The 22,147-nt window shown below is 37.9% G+C and overlaps 1 protein-coding gene and 1 long non-coding RNA gene across 3 annotated transcripts; one reads left to right on the top strand and one right to left on the bottom strand.

Moving 5' to 3' along the window:
- Window positions 1–2,339: 2,339 nt before the first annotated feature.
- On the bottom strand, window positions 2,340–20,447 carry hspa4a (heat shock protein 4a). 2 transcript variants are annotated; one of them, XM_038292080.1, is made up of 19 exons: window positions 20,151–20,446; window positions 18,422–18,479; window positions 18,167–18,307; window positions 17,695–17,817; window positions 16,882–16,981; window positions 16,242–16,375; window positions 15,829–16,073; window positions 15,359–15,435; window positions 14,944–15,095; window positions 14,675–14,781; window positions 14,114–14,247; window positions 13,848–14,029; window positions 13,176–13,259; window positions 8,035–8,190; window positions 7,680–7,805; window positions 7,461–7,568; window positions 3,579–3,698; window positions 3,336–3,497; window positions 2,340–3,245 (listed from the first exon to the last, which is right to left on the bottom strand). In XM_038292080.1, exons 1-19 carry the CDS (start codon window positions 20,255–20,257, stop codon window positions 3,054–3,056), a joined length of 2,508 nt encoding a protein of 835 aa, XP_038148008.1. In that variant the 5' UTR covers window positions 20,258–20,446; the 3' UTR covers window positions 2,340–3,053. The 2 variants fall into 2 exon arrangements, 1 of the variants encoding a protein (XP_038148008.1); XR_005281401.1 differs by lacking the exon at window positions 2,340–3,245 and having other exon boundaries at window positions 3,355–3,497; window positions 7,457–7,568; window positions 20,151–20,447.
- On the top strand, window positions 9,089–9,696 carry LOC119787975. Its single transcript, XR_005281402.1, has 2 exons — window positions 9,089–9,130; window positions 9,587–9,696. It is a non-coding gene; the product is annotated as an uncharacterized LOC119787975 (long non-coding RNA).
- Window positions 20,448–22,147: the final 1,700 nt, after the last annotated feature.

The following is a 22,147-nucleotide window of genomic DNA, read 5'->3' as shown; positions in this document are numbered from 1 at the left end:
GGGTAACATACACTATATTGCCAAAAGTATTTGCTCACCTGCCTTGACTCACATATGAGCTTAAGTGACATCCCGTTCCTAATCCATAGGGTTCAATATGACGTCGGTCCACCCTTTGCAGCTAGAACAGCTTCAACTCTTCTGGGAAGGCTGTCCACAAGGTTTAGGAGTGTGTTTATGGGAATTTTTGACCATTCTTCCAGAAGCGCATTTGTGAGGTCGCACACTGATGTTGGACGAGAAGGCCTGGCTCTCAGTCTCCGCTCTAATTCATCCCAAAGGTGTTCTATCGGGTTGAGGTCAGGACTCTGTGCAGGCCAGTCAAGTTCATCCACACCAGACTCTGTCATCCATGTCTTTATGGACCTTGCTTTGTGCACTGGTGCACAGTCATGTTGGAAGAGGAAGGGGCCAGCTCCAAACTGTTCCCACAAAGTTGGGAGCATGGAATTGTCCAAAATGTCTTGGTATGCTGAAGCATTCAGAGTTCCTTTCACTGGAACTAAGGGGCCAAGCCCAGCTCCTGAAAAACAACCTCACACCATAATCCCCCCTCCACCAAACTTTACACTTGGCACAATGCAGTCAGACAAGTACCGTTCTCCTGGCAACCGCCAAACCCAGACCCGTCCATCAGATTGCCAGATGGAGAAGCGCGATTCGTCACTCCAGAGAACGCGTCTCCACTGCTCTAGAGTCCAGTGGCGGCGTGCTTTACACCACCGCATCCGACGCTTTGCATTGCACTTGGTGATGTATGGCTTGGATGCAGCTGCTCGACCATGGAAACCCATTCCATGAAGCTCTCTGCGCACTGTTCTTGAGCTAATCTGAAGGCCACATGAAGTTTGGAGGTCTGTAGTGATTGACTCTGCAGAAAGTTGGCGACCTCTTCGCACTATGCGCGTCAGCATCCGCTGACCCCGCTCCGTCAGTTTACGTGGCCTACCACTTCGTGGCTGAGTTGCTGTCGTTCCCAAACACTTCCATTTTCTTATAATACAGCTGACAGTTGACTGTGGAATATTTAGGAGCGAGGAAATTTCACGACTGGATTTGTTGCACAGGTGGCATCCTATCACAGTTCCACGCTGGAATTCACTGAGCTCCTGAGAGCGACCCATTCTTTCACAAATGTTTGTAAAAACAGTCTGCATGCCTAGGTGCTTGAATTTATACACCTGTGGCCATGGAAGTGATTGGAACACCTGATTCCAATAATTTGGATGGGTGAGCAAATACTTTTGGCAATATAGTGTATATAGATAGGGTTTTGGCCAAACCAAAAAACAAAGACAGGGGAAAACAGATGGCTGACAATTTACTAAAGCAAATATTAAACTAACTAAACTACATTTTAAACTAATTTATTCATTTAAACTAATTAAATCCCCCCATAGTTCAGTGGTACATAGTAGGGTTTAAGGAGCCTCCTCAGCCCATTGCCACGCCTTTGCTTGATAGGAAATGCTCATCTCCCACCATGGCAACTCAAAGGAAAGAACTGTTCAAAGAAAATACCTTCCATTGCTGATATGTGTGCACACCATAACAGCAGTGCAAGATAAACCAAATTACAAAATGAAAGAAATAAAAATATTACCACTGTGGGGCTCCAACCCCCACACAGCCGCTGGGTTTTTATTTTAATTTTCTCGTTGTGTCATCCTTTTCCTCTCAGTTATCACTCAACTTATCATTTAAAGTATAATTAGTTAAAATTAAATTAAAGTTGATTTACTGTACTTAAAGTTGATATACTGTACTTATTGTACTTTGTTTAAAGGTGATTTAAAATCCTAGTCCTCAAGCATCCTCGCTCACATTTTCCTCCCGAATTTTTACATTATTTATTGGCTGCTTCTAAAAATATCAAAGATATTTTCGATTTAAAGATAAATATGAAATAATACAACATAGTTAACAATTACCTAATTTTTTTATAATTGTACTTGGTCATCAAATTCAGTTTAGGTTGTCAAATAAGCTGCCTGTAGGGTCTTTAAATGTCCAGCAGGTGTCAGTATTCCTAAAAGCTTAAAGATGCCTCATTAACCCATCACTGATCTGAGATCAGTTTTTGAGACTGAAAAATAAACTGATTATGTTGACTTTGATATAGACAATTGGTGATGCTTCAGCTGCCTTTTAGTTTCTGATAAAAAGCTGATCAGGCAGAATCTTGTAAATTACCTTTTAAAAAATTTGCTTTTATTGCAGCGTTTTGTATTTTTTTATGCTTTTTGCCATTGAATCTTGTAAAGATAATTTTTTTCCCTCATCTGCTCTTGCAGAAGAGCAAATGGCTCAGAAACTATTTTATCAGGACTCTGTTTTTTGTTTGAAAGTTTTATTTTTGCTTGTCTCTGTGAAGTACAACCAAACCAAAAAGTTGATTTGTTGACCAGCAATCTCTGTTGCGTAGAAAAAAATAAACTAACAAGGCTTCCAGAGAAAAAATGGATGCTTTTGAATGAGAAAAAGCAGAAAATTGAAATACTGCATGACAGTAACTCTTATTTAAATTCAACAGACATTACAACAGAACAAAGATTCCATTAAACAAATTAATCATAACAAAGTTTTGCATTTGTGCTGAAAAAAAAAAAAAAAAAAGACAAAACCACAATAGGAAATTTACAACCCAACTACTGATATCCCCTTCACCGCTGCATGGATGCTTTTTTAAACAATATTTGACAATTTCTTAAAGCACTATTCTTTACCTTCAGCAGCTTTGCTGACAGGCTATCCTCATCTGACAATCATAGCTTAAAGGTGTTTAGGAGAAGCTAAACAGCAATCAGGACAGTCAGAAGCACAGACTAAGCAGCTTGCAAACCCACACTTATATTTCACGCCGCCAGTTAGTCCATTAAATAGTATTATTTAATATTTCTGTATACAAAGAATGTAAGAAAACACGAGGTGAAGGCGGTCTTTTTCTCCAAGATGCTAACGTGTCATTAAGAACCATCTCAGAGGAAAGGGCTGAATTGGGGCGAGCAGCGGTACAAACGGATGGGAAACGGAAGGTTGGCTTCAGCGGAAGTTTAGTCAATGTCCATCTCGGGGAGCTTGTTTTCCTTTTCCGTGTTTCTGGGTTTTGTTTTATCCGGGTTTTCAGGCTGGTTCTCTGGCTCAGCCTGTCCGTTGACCGGTCTGTTCTCTGTCTTCTCCTCCTTAGGAGGCTCCACCTTGGGTTTGGGTTTAGTTACCACCAGGTTACAAGATGCGTAAAGCTCCTAAATGAAGAAAATATCAACGTGAGTCAGTCAAATTATGAGGCTAGCTCTGCATGGCAAATCAAAACACACTCAGATGTGTCCAAGTACCTTTGTTTTGGACTTAATTTCTCCGACTTTGACCACAGGATCCACAGTGAGGTCCTGACTGTTCTGCTGGTTCATCTTGGTGTTCATCCAGGCCATGGCCTCATTCACCTGCTTTTTCACCCGAGTCACATCCAGCTCATCAAGGTGCTCATACTGCTCATCCTGGAGGTACATTGAAGACACATGTAAGAACTCTTTACACGAGTTTAATCAAATCTCCTGTTAATTAACACAAAGCCTTACCTTTGCCTTGTAGGCTTCAATGATCTTCATGTACATCTGTATCTGTCTGCCGAGCTCCTCAAAAGCTTTAGGTCTCTCCTCAGCTTCCATGTATCGATCATGAATAGGTTGTCCAATTTTCTACAGAAAAGAACATTGAAGCATGTCAAAAATAATTCCCCTCAATACGTGTTTTTCTGCAAGACACACATTAACTCAACCTAGGAGAAAAGCTCAAAACTGCTATTCAGGTAATATAATCCAATACTTTATTAATATGAAAATGATATCTAAACACTTTGTGGACTGGTCCAACTTGCAGCAGTACTACAGGATTAAATTTAGGTCAAATTTTATTTAATTAAATGCAAATATACAGCAAAGTTCAGATCCCTTTATATACACGGTGCAACTCATTTATACAGAGCTGTTTATATTTCATAAACCACCATAAGCAAACCAACTGAAAACAGTCATAAAACACTGCATCATCTACAGGTGCTGGTCATAAAATTAGAATATCATGAAAAAGTAGATTGATTTCAGTAATTCCATTTAAAAAGTGAAACTTGTATATTATATTCATACATTACATACAAACTCATATATTTCAGATGTTTATTTTGTTTAATTTTGATGATTACAAATGACAACAAATGAAAATCTCAAATTCATCATATCAGAAAATTAGAATATTGTGAAAAGGTTCAAAATTGATGGCCCCTGGTGCCACACTCTAATCAGCTAATTAACTCAAACCACCTGCAAAAGCCTTTAAATGGTCTTTCAGTCTAGTTCTATAGGCTACACAATCATGGGGAAGACTGCTGACTTGACAGTTGTCCAAAAGACGACCATCGACACCTTGCACAAGGAGGGCAAGACACAAAAGGTCATCGCTAAAGAGGCTGGCTGTTCACAGAGCTCAGTGTCCAAGCACATTAATAGAGAGGCGAAGGGAAGGAAAAGATGTGGTCGAAAAGAGTGTACAAGCAAGAGAGATAACCGCACCCTGGAGAGGATTGTGAAACAAAACCCATTCAAAAATGTGGGGGAGATTCACAAAGAGTGGACTGCAGCTGGAGTGAGTGCTTCAAGAACCACCACACACAGACGTATGAAAGACATGGGTTTCTGCTGTCGCATTCCTTGTGTCAAGCCACTCTTGAACCTCAGACAGCGTCAGAAGCGTCTTGCCTGGGCTAAAGAGAAACAGGACTGGACTGCTGGTGAGTGGTCCAAAGTCATGTTCTCTGATGAAAGTAAATTTTGCATTTCCTTTGGAAATCAAGGTCCCAGAGTCTGGAGGAAAAGAAGAGAGGCACTTCATCCACGTTGCTTGAAGTCCAGTGTAAAGTTTCCACAGTCAGTGATGGTTTGGGGTGCCATGTCATCTGCTGGTGTTGGTCCATTGTGTTTTCTGAGGTCGCAGGGTCAACGCAGCCACATACCAGGAAGTTTTAGAGCACTTCATGCTTCCTGCAGCTGACCAACTTTTTGGAGATGCAGATTTCATTTTCCAACAGGACTTGGCACCTGCACACAGTGCCAAAGCTACCAGTACCTGGTTGAAGGACCATGGTATCCCTGTTCTTAATTGGCCAGAAAACTCTCCTGACCTTAACCCCATAGAAAATCTATGGGGTATTGTGAAGAAGAAGATGCAATACACCAGACCCAACAATTCAGAAGAGCTAAAAGCCACTATTAGAGCAACCTGGGCTATCATAACACCTGAGCAGTGCCACAGACTGATCGACTCCATGCCACGCCGCATTGCTGCAGTAATACAGGCCAAAGGAGGCCCAACTAAATACTGAGTGCTGTACATGCTCATACTTTTCATGTTCATACTTTTCAGTTGGCCAACATTTCTATAAATCCTTTGTTTTTATTGGTCTTCAGTAATATTCTAATTTTCTGATATGATGAATTTGAGATTTTCATTTGTTGTCATTTGTAATCATCAAAATTAAACAAAATAAACATCTGAAATATATGAGTTTGTATGTAATGTATGAATATAATATACAAGTTTCACTTTTTAAATGGAATTACTGAAATCAATCTACTTTTTCATGATATTCTAATTTTATGACCAGCACCTGTACAGGGCTAATCAAGCTCGACGCACGGACATTCAGGCCATCATAGCGGCGGCAGCATTTACACTATGCTCAGCTTTGATATTGGTGATATTTATGAGCTAAATCACGGGATGTCTCTACATGTTTATATTTGCCGGCCCTCACCACTAAGAGCTGCTACTCGCCTACCATGTTTTCTGTGCGGATCTGTCCACGTAGTTAAAAGTGTTCCGTGTGGAGGGGTATAGAAGCCAAAAACGATATCCTTGCGAAAGCTTCAAGCATAAATACAGCTTTAACCTGCTAGTAGCTCCAATAAATGTTATTAAGACTTATTTTAATTTGATCTGCAGAGCCTCTGCCAATCATTACCCAGGGTAAGCACTCCAACCTTAAGCCCCTGTCACACCTGGATGATTTGGACCAGCGTATGCCTGACGTATGAAAAAGCTGGCAAAAGCACAGGCATAATTTGGATAAGTTATGGGTACGTTTTATATAAGTTATTAGCAAGCTGAAGCACGCTGAAACGAGCTTGCACACTTTGACCTACGGCGAGTAAGTCGAGAAATTTTAGGCATATGCAAAATTTCCATACGTGGGGCATAAGTTACAGGTAGGTTATCTGACTTATCTGACACTTGCAAACCTATCGGAACAATGTAATTCTGATAACATCCGCAGTTTGTGGACTTTCTTTAGATTCTGACCCCAGAATATGGATACTTGGAGATGTTATTTCCTTGAAATGAAATCCAAAAAATACTTTGTTTTGTTAGCGTCATCTGCAGCGAAGAAATTTATACTTTAAAACTGGAAATATATGGAGCCTCCAAACAAGAAACATTGGATCAACGAACTGTTGTCATACTGTACTCCTGAAAAACAAACTCCACTCGGTACATTGGCTAAAATAACCGGATATGGAGTTCCTTCTTGACCATTCTAACCAGATTAGACCTGAGAGACTTATCAATATTAATCTTTACTGTGTTTCAATTATTCCAATATTTTTGTTTGCTCTTTTCTCTTAAGTCTGACCTTTCAAAAAGCAGACATTCATGAGCTGCATTATCTTAAATGCACAAACCATATTTGCAGCGTTGTCTGTAACAACTACAGGGTGTTTTCTGGTCAGCCCCCATTTGTTAACGTCTTCAGTCAAACTATTGGCTATATTTGCAGCTGTCTGGCTTGAAGTAATCTTGAGTGCATCTTTCCTGCTTATTTGAATGTGTACGTCACGCAGGTCACTATAAAATTAATCAATCTCATTTTTTAGACATCGATTTTGCAAAAATGTAAAGGAATCGATTCAAAATCAATTAAATTGATTTTTTTTACCCAGCCCTAATATATACATATATATATATATATATCTGATAAGTAACTCAAGATAAGTAAGTCATTCAAGTCTTGGTGTCTAGCTTATCCAAAACATATGAGTAACTTGTGCATAATTTATGCGCAACTTATCAAGAACTTATCTCCAAAGCATATCAACGTATTTGACGTGTTACTACTTTGATTAACTACTGTTTCTAACTTACAGCTACTGTTACCTGCTGTGAAGGGGGTTCACGGACATTACACTGCCTTACGTTATGCATAAGATAGGCTGTTGTTGGACATAAGTTCTGGATTTGATATTAATACTCTATGTATATTCCCAAAATAAAATAAAAAAAGACATTGAAATTTCAGCATTTGCTGGTATTTCAAGGAGTTTCTGGGACGTCAGACATACGCTGGCTAAATTCAAGGTGTGACAGGGGCTTTACCCTGTCGTCAATCTATTCGTTTTTTAAAGACTTACTTTCAGTTCAGCCAATTTGTCGATGTAAACTTGCTTCTGTTGATCCTCTCCGTCTTCATACAACCAGGTTTCTGTGTCCTCTAGTTTTAAAGAGAACATGTCCCGATCCTGAAGTTTGACAGAAAAAAAAAAAACAAGGAACATTAAATCTTAACTTTTAATTAACACGGAAAAAAAACAAGTATAACAAATCTAATGATGGTTCCTGTTTGTACATACAGCTTCATTAACAAACTTCTCCAGTGCTCCGTGCAGTTTGTCCCTCATTTCATACACATATTCTTCTACGTTGTTTTTTGCATCGTTTCTCTCCTTCTCAAGCTTGTCCTGCATGATCATCTTCCCCTACAGAAAACAGAGGGACATTCAGGTCAGCCGGAGGTTTCTTTGTTAAAATAACTAAAAAACAAACCAAGATGTTGAACAGTAGGGCAAAGGGAAGCATCTCTTCAAATTAAACTAATGTAAGTATTTGGTATAAAGTGAAACATGGATTTTTAATCTCCAACTAAATCAAAAAATATAAATTGCTACCAGTAAGTCTCCAAAGTCCTATTGGTTGTCAGAACATTACCTCATTCTCCACAAATGTATTGAGTTCTTCAGCAGGCAGCTGCCACTGCAGTTTGCCCTCTATAGGCAGATCCACAGTCTTCGTTTTTACTTTGGCCTTCTTGGCTTGCGGAGGCTGGTCATTCTTCTTCTCCTCTTTGGCATCCTCTGGAGATGTCTGAAGTGGGGAAATAGTTCAGGACAAATTATAGTTTAAAAATCTAACCCTAATGATAAATATGAACTGGAAATAAAAAAAAGGACCAATAAGCTAACCACGCTGAAAGCCAACTGAGGAATCTCATCTTTTTTAAATCTATGTCGCGATTTAAACCTTGTTTTAGCAACTATAGCACAAAGTTCAACCTTTACTTCAAACAATGTTGAAGCTTCAACTGATTTAATTAGAAGCCCTCTACTTTAAAGTCACTGAAGTAAACTGCTTAGCAAAATAAAATAAAAACCACTTAAGAAAACACAAACCACACATTTTTCCTCCCTTCTCAGCCTAAACAATCTCTGTGCAAAATATGGGGCCAAAATGGTAGCTTCAATATTTGCAAATGTGTGTGGAGAGTTGTGTGTCTGTATCTCGATTTGTGTGTGTGCAGTGGGATTTGAAAATGTGTAAATAAATCTGTAAATGTGTGAGGAAATTTGCGTGTCTGTACAACAATCTGCAAATGTGTAAAACTAGTTGTGTGTAATCCGTTTTGCAAATGTGTAAAAAATCCACAAATCTGTATTCAGATCTGCAAATGTGTACTGAGACTTGCAAATGTGTAGATCAATCTGTAAGCACACACAGAGACACTTGTGTCTGAAGTATTTTCGCTTCAAGACCCAGAAATACAGACAAATCATTGGTTACAAGTCAAGCGGTTTTTCGGTTGGCTCTCTTTACACACGTGATTTTTGCTACTCTTCTGCCGCGTGAGATGCACAAATGCGTAGAAGGATTTGTATGTGTATTTTCGCGATTTGTAACCCCTTGCGCAGGCTCGCAGGCTCACATGCTGCCCTGACCGCAGGCTCACAGGCTCACAGACAGCCTCTACCTTTTTTTTCCCTCCGCTGCGGGAGTTGACGTGACAAGGATGATATATTGATACCATTCAGTAAGGACATTTTTTTATCTATTATTAAACAAAAGGTTACGGAAAGATGGCAGAAGCTGTGGGAAGAGCATAGAACTGGAAGTTGGCTTTATAGTATTCAAAGGAAAATTGGTGAAATGAGGAGAACGGAAAGGAATAAAAAAGAGGTTATATCTAGATTAAGTTTCGGAAACACGGGGTTAAATGGAAACTTATTTAGAATGGGAACAGGAGGTTGTGGTTTTTGTTATCAAGGGGAGACGGTGGAGCATGTTTTGTTGTTTTGTTATAAATATTCTATGGAGAGAAGGGTTACAAGAAAATAAATTGCAGTTAAATATACAAGATATTTTGGGGAAAAAAATCTACTTATGATTATTTTTGTAATTTGATAAACAATCTTGAAAAAACGAAATTGGTAAAAAGGATATAAGTTTATTTATGTAAATATTGTTAATATTTATTTTTATTTTTCAGTGGGAAAATACATAGCATCCCGATCCACACTCCACTGAAGTAGATGGTGGTAATGCACATCATAAAGTTGCTTGCCAACCGCCATAAAACAGAAGCAGAAGAAGAAGAAACAGTTTTACTAATGCAAACTATAGAAAAAATTAAAGAAATATACTTACAGAAAGCTGACGGGATTCCATTGCTCTCAACTTAGCAGGTACAACCCCTAGGACCCCAGTAACGTCACGTACTGTGCAATACAATACCGCCAACTGGTGGTATGTGGCTGTATGTGAAGCAAGTTGTGCTGAACTGCCGCAGCAGAGAGAGGCTGTCTGTGAGCCTGCGATCAGGGCAGCATGTGAGCCTGCGCAAGGGGTTACAAATCGCGAAAATACACATACAAATCCTTCTACGCATTTGTGCATCTCACGCGGCAGAAGAGTAGCAAAAATCACGTGTGTAAAGAGAGCCAACCGAAAAACCGCTTGACTTGTAACCAATGATTTGTCTGTATTTCTGGGTCTTGAAGCGAAAATACTTCAGACACAAGTGTCTCTGTGTGTGCTTACAGATTGATCTACACATTTGCAAGTCTCAGTACACATTCGCAGATCTGAATACAGATTTGTGGATTTTTTACACATTTGCAAGTCTCAGTACACATTTGCAGATCTGAATACAGATTTGTGGATTTTTTACACATTTGCAAAACGGATTACACACAAGTAGTTTTACACATTTGCAGATTGTTGTACAGACACACAAATCTCCTCACACATTTACAGATTTATTTACACATTTTCAAATCCCACTGCACACACACAAATCGAGATACAGACACACAACTCTCCACACACATTTGCAAATATTAAAGCTACCATTTTGGCCCCATACAAAACATCTGGAGTTAGAAGTGCAAATGGAAAAGGTGTCAGTCTCTGGTGGAAAATGAACCTGTTCCTTGGCTCAGGGACAGGGCTACATTTCATGTGTGAAGAAACTTTAAATTTGCTTTAAGCAAAGAGAGAGGGAAAGATGTTTTAATGTTCTGGGTCCTAGAAGGTTGGTCAGCCTCCTCCTCTACTGGGTACCTAGTGCTGAGCGATATGGATGAAAACTTAAAGGCTTCTTAAAGGAAGCAATATTCCAACCCAGTACTCCAAAGTTTACTAATCACCACTATATCATCTACATTGATGGGACTGTGTCCTACAGGCTTAACACCAAAACCGCTTTGAAAGCTGCAGCTTCTTCTCTACACTAACCTTCTAAAAGTGGCTTTGACCAAATGCCTGCAGCTGCAGTCGGCAACAGACTCATGTTTTTTTTATGCAGGAAGTGTTTCAGTGTGGAGCTGAAGCACAGGGCTAACCGCTGACATGTTTTCCGTAATGACCTGGTAAATTGTTCACATTTTATCACCTGCTTCATAAACTTTTTTTTTCCCACTTTACGTTTTACGTCGTCAAAAAGCATTGGATTGCTGTCACATCAACAAAATAATACAGGTGCTGGTCATAAAATTAGAATATCATGAAAAAGTAGATTGATTTCAGTAATTCCATTTAAAAAGTGAAACTTGTATATTATATTCATACATTACATACAAACTCATATATTTCAGATGTTTATTTTGTTTAATTTTGATGATTACAAATGACAACAAATGAAAATCTCAAATTCATCATATCAGAAAATTAGAATATTGTGAAAAGGTTCAAAATTGATGGCCCCTGGTGCCACACTCTAATCAGCTAATTAACTCAAACCACCTGCAAAAGCCTTTAAATGGTCTTTCAGTCTAGTTCTATAGGCTACACAATCATGGGGAAGACTGCTGACTTGACAGTTGTCCAAAAGACGACCATCGACACCTTGCACAAGGAGGGCAAGACACAAAAGGTCATCGCTAAAGAGGCTGGCTGTTCACAGAGCTCAGTGTCCAAGCACATTAATAGAGAGGCGAAGGGAAGGAAAAGATGTGGTCGAAAAAAGTGTACAAGCAAGAGAGATAACCGCACCCTGGAGAGGATTGTGAAACAAAACCCATTCAAAAATGTGGGGGAGATTCACAAAGAGTGGACTGCAGCTGGAGTGAGTGCTTCAAGAACCACCACACACAGACGTATGAAAGACATGGGTTTCTGCTGTCGCATTCCTTGTGTCAAGCCACTCTTGAACCACAGACAGCGTCAGAAGCGTCTTGCCTGGGCTAAAGAGAAACAGGACTGGACTGCTGGTGAGTGGTCCAAAGTCATGTTCTCTGATGAAAGTAAATTTTGCATTTCCTTTGGAAATCAAGGTCCCAGAGTCTGGAGGAAAAGAAGAGAGGCACTTCATCCACGTTGCTTGAAGTCCAGTGTAAAGTTTCCACAGTCAGTGATGGTTTGGGGTGCCATGTCATCTGCTGGTGTTGGTCCATTGTGTTTTCTGAGGTCCAGGGTCAACGCAGCCACATACCAGGAAGTTTTAGAGCACTTCATGCTTCCTGCAGCTGACCAACTTTTTGGAGATGCAGATTTCATTTTCCAACAGGACTTGGCACCTGCACACAGTGCCAAAGCTACCAGTACCTGGTTGAAGGACCATGGTATCCCTGTTCTTAATTGGCCAGCAAACTCTCCTGACCTTAACCCCATAGAAAATCTATGGGGTATTGTGAAGAAGAAGATGCAATACACCAGACCCAACAATTCAGAAGAGCTAAAAGCCACTATTAGAGCAACCTGGGCTATCATAACACCTGAGCAGTGCCACAGACTGATCGACTCCATGCCGCGCCGCATTGCTGCAGTAATACAGGCCAAAGGAGGCCCAACTAAATACTGAGTGCTGTACATGCTCATACTTTTCATGTTCATACTTTTCAGTTGGCCAACATTTCTATAAATCCTTTGTTTTTATTGGTCTTCAGTAATATTCTAATTTTCTGATATGATGAATTTGAGATTTTCATTTGTTGTCATTTGTAATCATCAAAATTAAACAAAATAAACATCTGAAATATATGAGTTTGTATGTAATGTATGAATATAATATACAAGTTTCACTTTTTAAATGGAATTACTGAAATCAATCTACTTTTTCATGATATTCTAATTTTATGACCAGCACCTGTATGTGCAACCTGTTAGGAAACGTGATTTAGATCCAGGCTAAAACTCACTGACCTATAAATCCCAGACCAAGAGTTAAGTTTAAATAGAGGTGACAACGCTGATGACTGACTGGATCAAACAGATCATCAGCTTTGTAGCTCATTTGTTTTTATTTACGTAAAGTTTGTGTGTTCTGATTAGGTGACTGATTTCACATTCTTTTAGAAACTACGTGCGCTTTTTAGTTTATTCTATATTCTAGATTTTGTACTACACATTTGATGAGCTTTTTCTCTTTTGATAAAATAATTTAAAGAAAAGTATTCACCCATGATGAATTTTATTAGTTTCCTCCTCTTTTACAGATTGCATGCATTACAAAGGAAACCTGCAGGTGTTTTTAGGCAGCCATTTAAAGACATCGCAGATGGCCCATTATATATTTTCTTGATACATGATGGAGCAGCATGGGGAGATAAATGCTGTCCTATCGCCCAGCACAAGGTTACCTCCATTTCTTCCGCCTCAGTTTTCTTGTCATCGTTGCCTCCAGCCTGGGGTTTCTGATCTTCCTGGTCCACTTGCATTTTGTTCTATTGCGAGAAAGCATATATAGACATTTGATTAAGACGACACCTGAGAGATGGTTTTATCCAAACGTTGACAAATGCTTTTTTTTTTATTGGCAGAAGTTTTATTTACCCCCTATTTTTGGACTCTGATAAAACAATTAGTAACAATTTGTATTATGCAGAAAATATTTATGTTATATGTTGATAATCAAAATCCACGCCTTTTTATTCTAGAAAGTGGCTTTTAAAGGCGTTAACACAAAGGGGAATAAAAGATTCGGGGAAAACTGTAAGAAAACATGTTAAACTAGAAGAACAGGAAACCTGTTTACCAACATAATGGTGTCCAGTTCTTGTCCAAACACGACAAAGCAGACACCTCCTTTCCCCACTAATTTCTCTATATCCCACCACCCTGTTTTGCTTCTTTTTTTTTCTTTAGTCCAACTGCTTTTAATGTTCTTTCTTGTTTCTGCATTTTTTTTTCTTCTACTTGCTCTGATTCTGTTATATTTTCCTATATTTTAATCATATAAAGCACTTTGCATTGTCTCTGTACTGAATTGTGCTATACAAATAAATTTGCCTTGTGCCCAGACGAACACGTACCTCCTCCTCCTTTGCTACTTGGTCCGTCTCCATTGGTTCTTCTCCTTCTGTCTCTTTTATGATTTCTACCAGAGATGCACTAGAGACACTGAACACACCGTGAACGTTGACACGCACTTTTACTTTGACCTTGGCGCTCTCGCCCGATGCCTGAGGAACCACGTTCTGGATCAGAAACTGGCCTGCAAAGCATAGTAAAGTTGTAAATAAGAAAAAAAAAACTAGATGGTGTAGAGCGCATCTGTTAAAAGTGAAACCCGTCTTACCTATAGAGGCTTTAGGGTAGTTTAGCTCCTTTGGGTTATTGTAATAGGCCTCCAAAGTGAAGGGCTCTTTACGGTAAAAAGTCAGGACTTTGGAGAAAGGAGCAGCGTGGTTCTTTGGGAAAACCTCACAGTCACTATAAAAAAAAAGACAGATATACGCATTCATTTAGCCGTTAGGCTTTGAAAGAAAAGTCTTTAAGATGTGACATTAAGGCATTTAGGGTTATTAAGCCTCTGAGATTAATACAAATACAGCTGTTTCATTAAATTATAATTAGCACTTTAATGCCTTTAATTGATAATTAGTTCATCTTTTAAAACTGAAATCTAAATATTAAAACAGGAAAGGTTTAATGTGGTGGAGCTATACTGCTAAAAATGGCCATTCCATCAGAAGAAACTTCATTAAGATCAATGTCTGAAGGAAAAAAACTCATGAAAGGTTAGTAATATAATTGTGCATGAGAAACAAAGATGTACTCTCTGTTCTCCAGAATGAAAAGAAGATTGAAGTTTTTTGGTTTTTTTTTTAGGGTACCTGTGGGGTGGATGCATTCATACCTTAGTCCCTCCTCTGCAGCGGAATTCCACTTAAGGGAGATTGAGTACGGGACAACATCTGTGATGGAGAACTCTCTCACTTTGAAAGCCGGTGACAAAATGGCACACTGAGGGAAAAAAACAAAACAATGGTTGATTAAGTACATTTAAGTACACAGGATACTTGATAAGATCTTCAGTCTCAGTAGAATTAAATAAAAAAAATATTTAACTTTATCTTCACCAAATTAAATGATACATATGTTGTGTTTGAAGCCAACTAGCCATACCTGCAGAGCACAGCCCCTGGCCACGGCCTCGTCTGCATTTAGGGTGGTGCTTAGCTCTTTCCCGAAGAATTTGCCGATCCGCTCTTTGATGGCTGGGATTCTGGTGGCTCCGCCCACAATCTCCACAGCGTAAATATCTTCCTTTTTCAGCTCTGTTAGCAGAGAGGCAGGACACAAAAGATCAATCGCTCCATATTTGTTAGGTTCATAATGAGGTGTGACTGAAACAGCTGCAATGTTTTCAGATTTGAGTAAAGTGTTAATGATTCAAGTCAGAAGAAACAAGAGCTGAAACAAAGAATGAATAAAATGCAAAGACAAAAAAAATCACTTCACATATGGCTTAGACCGACTATATGTGTTTACTCCTGGCTGAGGGGGTAGACTAGTGGTTATTAAAGTCGTTTATACTTACTAGTCTGTTCCATGACGCTGCGCAGGGGACCCTCAACCTTGGCCAGCAGCCCAGCACACATCTCTTCAAACTGACCTCTGGGAACATGATCAGAAATTATTAATAGCTACAGCTTAGCAACGCAAACAAAAGCACTGCCAAAAAAAATCCACAAATCCGTCTAAAAGACACACGTCCTGACACACTGATGAGAGTTCTTCCAGTCTCGGAAAGTATTTACAGCTCTTAAACTAGATAAAAGTTTGTTTGTTGTTGAGTTAAGAGCTGCAGGGTCCACTTAGCCTGATAAACCAGACTAAATGTGTAATTTAATTTGGCCCAGATGAATGAGACATCAGAAGATTGTTGATGAGAACCCGTTGTTTTTCAAACCATGTCAATGCCTATTGGCCAACGCTCTGACATAGCTACATGAACCATATTTAGGTTTGTTGTTGAAAGTCTCGTCAGATCAATGGTCTTAATCTCACCTGTTCAGTTTACTGGCTACATCAATGTCGTTCATAAAGCATTCAATGTTGAGGGGCAGGTCGGAGGAGTTGGCACTCATCAGCTTCTTCAGCTTCTCACATTCCTGATAAAGGCGCACTAAAGCTCGAGGCTTGGACCTGACGTCCAGTTTGTACTTCTTTGCAAACTCTTCACAGAAGTGGTTGACCAGGATGTCGTCAAAGTCCTTCCCACCGAGGTCTGAATCAAAAGCTGTAGCCAGAATCTTACAGGAAGAACAGAATTCATAAATATACAACAATTCATAAAAAGCATAATACCCCAAACATATCATATTTATTTATGTATTATCAAAGTGCAAAGTGACTGGGTTATTCTTTTATCAAAGTCTGGGAAGTCAAACTACTGACATAAACACCTATTGAAAACATACCTTGAGTTTTCCTTTGTTAAAAGCACAGACGGACACCTGGTACCCAGAGTGGCCTAAATCCACAAACACCACTATCCTAGGTTTCTCCTCTGGAGCTGGAAGATCCTGCTTATAGATTCCATAAGCCAGAGACACTGGAACACAACAGGAAACAGCAATCATTTGTTGTTTGCTCCACTGCTTTCATTCAGCGGTTATAATCTGTCACACGACTAAAATCACTCTGCAATCTAAAGACTGACAGGGTTGTAAGATTTTCAAGAAAGGCAGTGCGAATAAACCAAAGGAGCTTTACTAAGATCCTTCCTTGTTCCTTTTTATACAGCAACAGCCTCAACTTAAAGTATTACAAACACATTCATTACAATGTTCTTTATAGGATTTCCCTTTCCTTAATATGTAATATTTTACAGTTCGTCTCACTTTCCAATAAAACTTATTACTAAAGTGTTAACAACGCTCTTTGAAATATAGATTTGTGTCCCAATAACACTACCTCTATAAATAAAGTTTAAAATATAGAAATATAAAAAAAATAAATCTAAAAAAAATCTCATTATCAACTCTTAAAAACATTATTTCATGGCTGAGCCTACATAGCTGAAACGTGATGTCAAACGAGTCCAGACGCCATGCCTACCTGCAGTGGTCTCATTCATTAACCGCAGACAGTTGAGACCAGCGATCTGAGCAGCATCCATGACTGACCTCCTTTCTGCATCAGTGAAATAACTTGGTACCTGTGATGAGGAACATGGAACATTAAGTGTAAAAAATATAAAAAATCTGTATCAACATAAATGATTTGTTTTTTTTGTTTTTTTGTTGTTGATTGCAGAAAACACAATGAATGCCAAGAACAGCTCAGTGGTTTTGATCCTTGGATCGCCAATGGTACTGACTGCATCTCGAAAAAGCCGTCTGGTTATCATCACCTATTTAAAAGTTGGGATGTCAAAACAAAGCATCCCAATGTGGAAAAGTTCAAGAGCTAACTATAGAAACAGGCTGCAGCACTAGTAACATGCTCTCCATCACTGATGTCACTGATAAATTTAGCCCAAGTAAAAGCAGCAGCCACTTTGTTCTAGATCTATAGCATTACATAACAGGTGCTATTTGTGAGCTCTCACGCCGGGCCCGACACACAGGTCCCACTCTTCAACGACGTTCAAGTGAGAGCAGAAGTGCTGCTTTCCCACCAAGACATCTGGTGAAGAGGCTAAAGCTTAAAATGTTCTATGAAGAGTTTGCCACAATAATTATGCACTGGACCAATTTTGGCCTTTATTTATACACACAACAATAAATGAAAATAGAGGTGTCAATAGTCATAACACTGGATTTAATTGGCAATAAAAACAAAAACTCAACCTGTTGATTAAAGAAAAGGGAAACAGCGGAAGTTTTAGAGATTTTCAGACAACAGTCAGTCATGGATATCAGTGTTTACCGAGATAACACAGTCAACAACCGGCTTCTTCAGTGCACTTTCAGCTGTCTCTTTCAGTTTGGTCAGTAGCATGCCAGTTATCTGCTCCACGCTGAATACTCTCTCTTCCTCCATGTACATCACCTGAAATAAGAAAAACCCTCTAAATAAAGGGGCTCAAAGATAGACAGCATAATTTGAATTAAAGGTGTACTTTAAGGTAACAACAATCGGGAAATGCATCATTTCCTGATACCGTTTTTCTGCTGGGATATTTGGTATCATCATTCAAAACATCATGCCGTCCAAGGTTACAATCTAAAACTCGTCACACCTCTTTAAAGCTAATATCTCAAAACACTTGCATGTTTTATCCAACATGTTCTGGTAATTTTGCTGATATCTAAAAAATAAAACCTAAATTTGACATTATGACTGACATAAAAAAAAAAAACAACATCAGTTGACCTGTAACCCTGGCCGATGACCTCACCTTTATCCCAGTGGTACCTGAGGGCATCTGTGCCAGGTCGTACACCAAGTTTGACTTGGCCGTCTGAACAATCGGGTCTGAGAACGCTCTGCCATGGAAGCGCTTGAAGCCTTGCACTGTGTTCTTACAGTTGGTCACCACCTAGAAAAAAAATATATATATTTATATAATATTTACTTTTAAGACTTTCTGATTTTTGATGAGCCATCAAGAAGAATGAGTAGAATCTAAAAATTTGGCAGAATGGATTTTTACCTGGCTCTTAGCAGCCGCTCCAATCGATCGATTTCTTGGACCAAATGACACAAATGAGCTGAGGAAAAACAACAAAAAAATAGGACGAACATAAATATTTTTATTCCAATTAAGCTGCCTATCAATATATATGATTTATAAGTAAAAACTTTATTTCCAGAAGTTACTAAATAGTATCAGTAAATACGTACAAGTCGAGGTTCAACACATACAAAATAAAGATAACTTAGACAGCCAAGAAAAAAATTTAAGTTTAGTTTAATCTAATATGATTACTTTGATTCTTTTTAGGGCACTTTTTTTCCCCACATCTTGCAGTGGGGAGCAAAAGTGGCAGGAAGAGATCAAATTGGTTGCAAACCAGTTTGGGGATAAACATGCTTATGTTCACAATATCTATACAAGAAGACAAAACATTTGATTTGGGCGACACGGTTTACTTAGGTTTGTAAATTGTTAACAATTTCTATCATAACTACTAATCCTATTGTTTAAAATCACTTTCTGACTGGAACTGCTTCTGCACACTGCCAGTCAGCTGGATGAAAGCAGGTGGCTACAAAATAATTACCAATTAAGACTTATATGGTCCCTTTTTAGCGTTTTGGTTAAGAAAACTAAAGGAATATCCCTCCATGCTTTTTAAAAATAATATACTGTATTTGTGAAACCCAGCTATCTGAATAGACAGCCTGACAAATTAATCAATTAAAATAATATACTGGATCAGGTCCTCTGGTCACGTTATATACACCTTAAAATTACATAATTAAAACATTTAGAAACAATTGGCTTCAATTTAATTATCTGTTTTCTTGATATGCTTTACATCTTTTAAGATACCTTATGGCCGTTTATCTTATAATATTTTGGCAGTATATATATATATATATATATATATATATATATATATATATATATATATATATATATATATATATATATATATATATATATATATATATATGCAAATTTATAAAAAAGGTTAAAAAAATCCTTAATATCTTAAAACAATTAAAAGAAATTTAAACCAGAAAGAAAATACAACTACAAGAGCGTTTGTTTAAGAGAAATGTTCTCAGCTGTGACAGTCAGAAAATTTAACTCACAGACAAAAGATTTAAGAAAATATTTCAGGAATAACAGAAATAATTACATCCTTTTCAATTTAATATTACATTTTTTTTGTGCGGGGAGTGATTTTTGCTCGAATATTCCAGCTAACTCTCGACTGCTGTCGTCATCGAACGAAACCTTTAACACAAGTCGCACGTTTTATCACACAGGAAACATCGGGCTGGTTGGAGCTTAGGCTTTACGTGAATGAAAGAAGTAGAACGAGAAAAGCACCGCCTGCGCGGGGTTCTCTGGTGACTAAAACACGTGTTCAATCAGCCCGTACCGTTAATGAAAAAACTTGACTGTTTAGCTCACTAGCTTACGCTGTATAGCTGCATTGATACATGGTTTCAACATTTTAACATTGAATACAATCTCTATAATTTCATAAATGTTTTAAACGAACTTGAACATATTTCTTAACGTAAACAATTACAAATGGAGGTTCAATTACTATGGTAGTAACTTACAAGCTTGTCTATTAAAGTTGAGCAAAAAGGTTTAAGAATCCGATTATAGTGTAAAGACAAGGCACAATAAAGCACAATGCGCTTCAATAATGTTACCATTTTGGATTTCAATGAATAAAAAGTGTAACTTGAATACTTACGGTGTACATCTGTCGCTGTATTCATTAGCCACCGTCTCGATTCCTCCAGCTCTGGCTACGGCTACATAGCAACTCTGAAAGCCCAAGTCAAATCCTACCACTGACATCTTTAACAACACGCCACTCTGTTTGCTGTAAAATAGAACTGATGCTCGTTTAACCCTGAAAGAATAATAAATCCAGATGAACTTGTTGTGCCTATCTGTTAAAATTAGCTATCTTTGTTCATGATTCACTCCGCTGTACCGGTGTCTCTGATCTGCACGAGCAACCCTTAGCAGCAAGGTGGTTTAACAGACTTCTCGCGCATCTGCCGGCGATTCTCGCGAGATTACCATTGTTCTAGACATCTCTGGACTTTTCTACAACCATGTGAACGATGTTTCTCCAACTCTCGAGATTTTTGGAGATAGTTCCCTAGGCTCCTGCGACTTTTTTGCCCAATGTCTTGATGTAGTAGAATAATATGTCTTAATATACAACAACGGATATGACAAAATGGCAATTTAATCTAGTAGTTTAGAGGCAAAAAATACAACTACAAATGTTCACAATTTGATTAATTAAAGTTTTGTTTTAGTAACTAGACTACAGCTAAACAGTGGAGACTATAATTTAAAAATATGTTGAACTACATTTTGGATTTTTATCTGACTCCACAGACATTACCTTATTCCATTAGTAACGCCAGGGGGCGCTAGGACATCTAATAGCTGTAACAATTTAATATTTTTTACGTAGTATACCTACTCTTCTTCTTATGTTAGTTAAAAAGAGTATAGCTCATTTTTCTGTTCCAAGACTCCATAAGCTTCAAATTGAGTATTTGGACATTAGAGACAATAAATGCACTAATAGGTTCTTGAATCAATATTCTATGCATAATATGTACCCTGGTCGAACAAAACTTACATTTCCCTTACAACATTTTAACAAATCTATGATAACCAAAATTAGGACAAATTATTTGAAATTCCCAAATCCTCCTAAATATAAAGAATTACAATTTAAAATAATAAATGAAATATATCCTTCAAATGAGTACTTAAGAGAGAGATTTAAATTCAATGTTGGTGAATTGTGGTTTCTGTACAACTCAGTAGGAAACTACTAATCATTTGTTTTATGAATGTAAAGAAGTAAGAAACCTATGGGATCAACTTTAGATCTTTTTATCTTCTAGATCTATAAATGTGGACTTTAATTCCTCACAAATAATTCAGTTTGGTTTATATATCAATCAAAAAAAGTGGAATTCTTAGTTAATGCGTTGATGATTATAACAAAATATTATATCCATTAATGTCATCAGGCAAAATGCCCCCTCTCATTCTCTGCTCTCGAAAACAAACTTTACTCCCTTAAAAGATGTCTGAAAAAGATGCAGAACTTTAAAGCAAATAAATTGTCTGATTTAGTGGAAGAATTTCATTTAGTCCCCTCTTCTTAATAATATAGTTATTAGTTGTTTTTTTTTGTTTTTCTTTTTTTTCTTTCCTTGTTCTAACCTCACATTTCTATTGAAGTCATTAGGAGTTATGATCTCTTTTTTTTTGTAATGTTCATTATTGACGTATTGTTTGAGATTGTCATTGATATTCTTTATTTTCAATAAAATAATTTAATAATAATAATTTTTCTAATTTCAAACTTCATATTCTTGAAGATGTGATTAGTTATTGATATTTTACTCAAAAACACCATCAGGTCGGATTAAAAATAGCTAATTACATTAGAATATACCATATTAATAGAACCTTTTCTACAGATACACTCACTGTTTTTCAGTTATTAAAAAATTTAGGAACGACAGACACTTCATAGCACCCTCAGTTCAATGCTTGTGTAAATATTGTGAAAGCTTTTACAGAGAAGTCAAACGTGGATTTATTTTGGCTGAACAAGGGTAGATATCTATTAGTTCCAGTATCAGCATCCATGCATTTTTCTTGGCTTTTCATGGCTCCTTTTTTCATTATTATTTATTTGGTGACTGC

This window comes from Cyprinodon tularosa, unplaced genomic scaffold (assembly GCF_016077235.1).
Source record: "Cyprinodon tularosa strain WSP-4 unplaced genomic scaffold, ASM1607723v1 ctg307, whole genome shotgun sequence".
In the NCBI taxonomy this organism is placed as follows: Eukaryota; Metazoa; Chordata; class Actinopteri; order Cyprinodontiformes; family Cyprinodontidae; genus Cyprinodon; species Cyprinodon tularosa.
This window is presented reverse-complemented; position numbering and strand designations above follow the sequence as displayed.

Bases quoted from the DNA above. Each gene is read 5' to 3' on its own strand.
- hspa4a (XM_038292080.1), bottom strand. From the start codon at position 20,257: ATGTCAGTGGTAGGATTTGACTTGGGCTTTCAGAGTTGCTATGTAGCC. The intron at 18,480-20,150 runs GTAAGTATTCAA...GTTTTTCCTCAG, and splicing joins TACAGCGACAGATGTACACC to CTCATTTGTGTCATTTGGTC. The intron at 8,191-13,175 runs GTAACCTTGTGC...TCCCCACTTCAG, and splicing joins CTGAGGCGGAAGAAATGGAG to ACATCTCCAGAGGATGCCAA.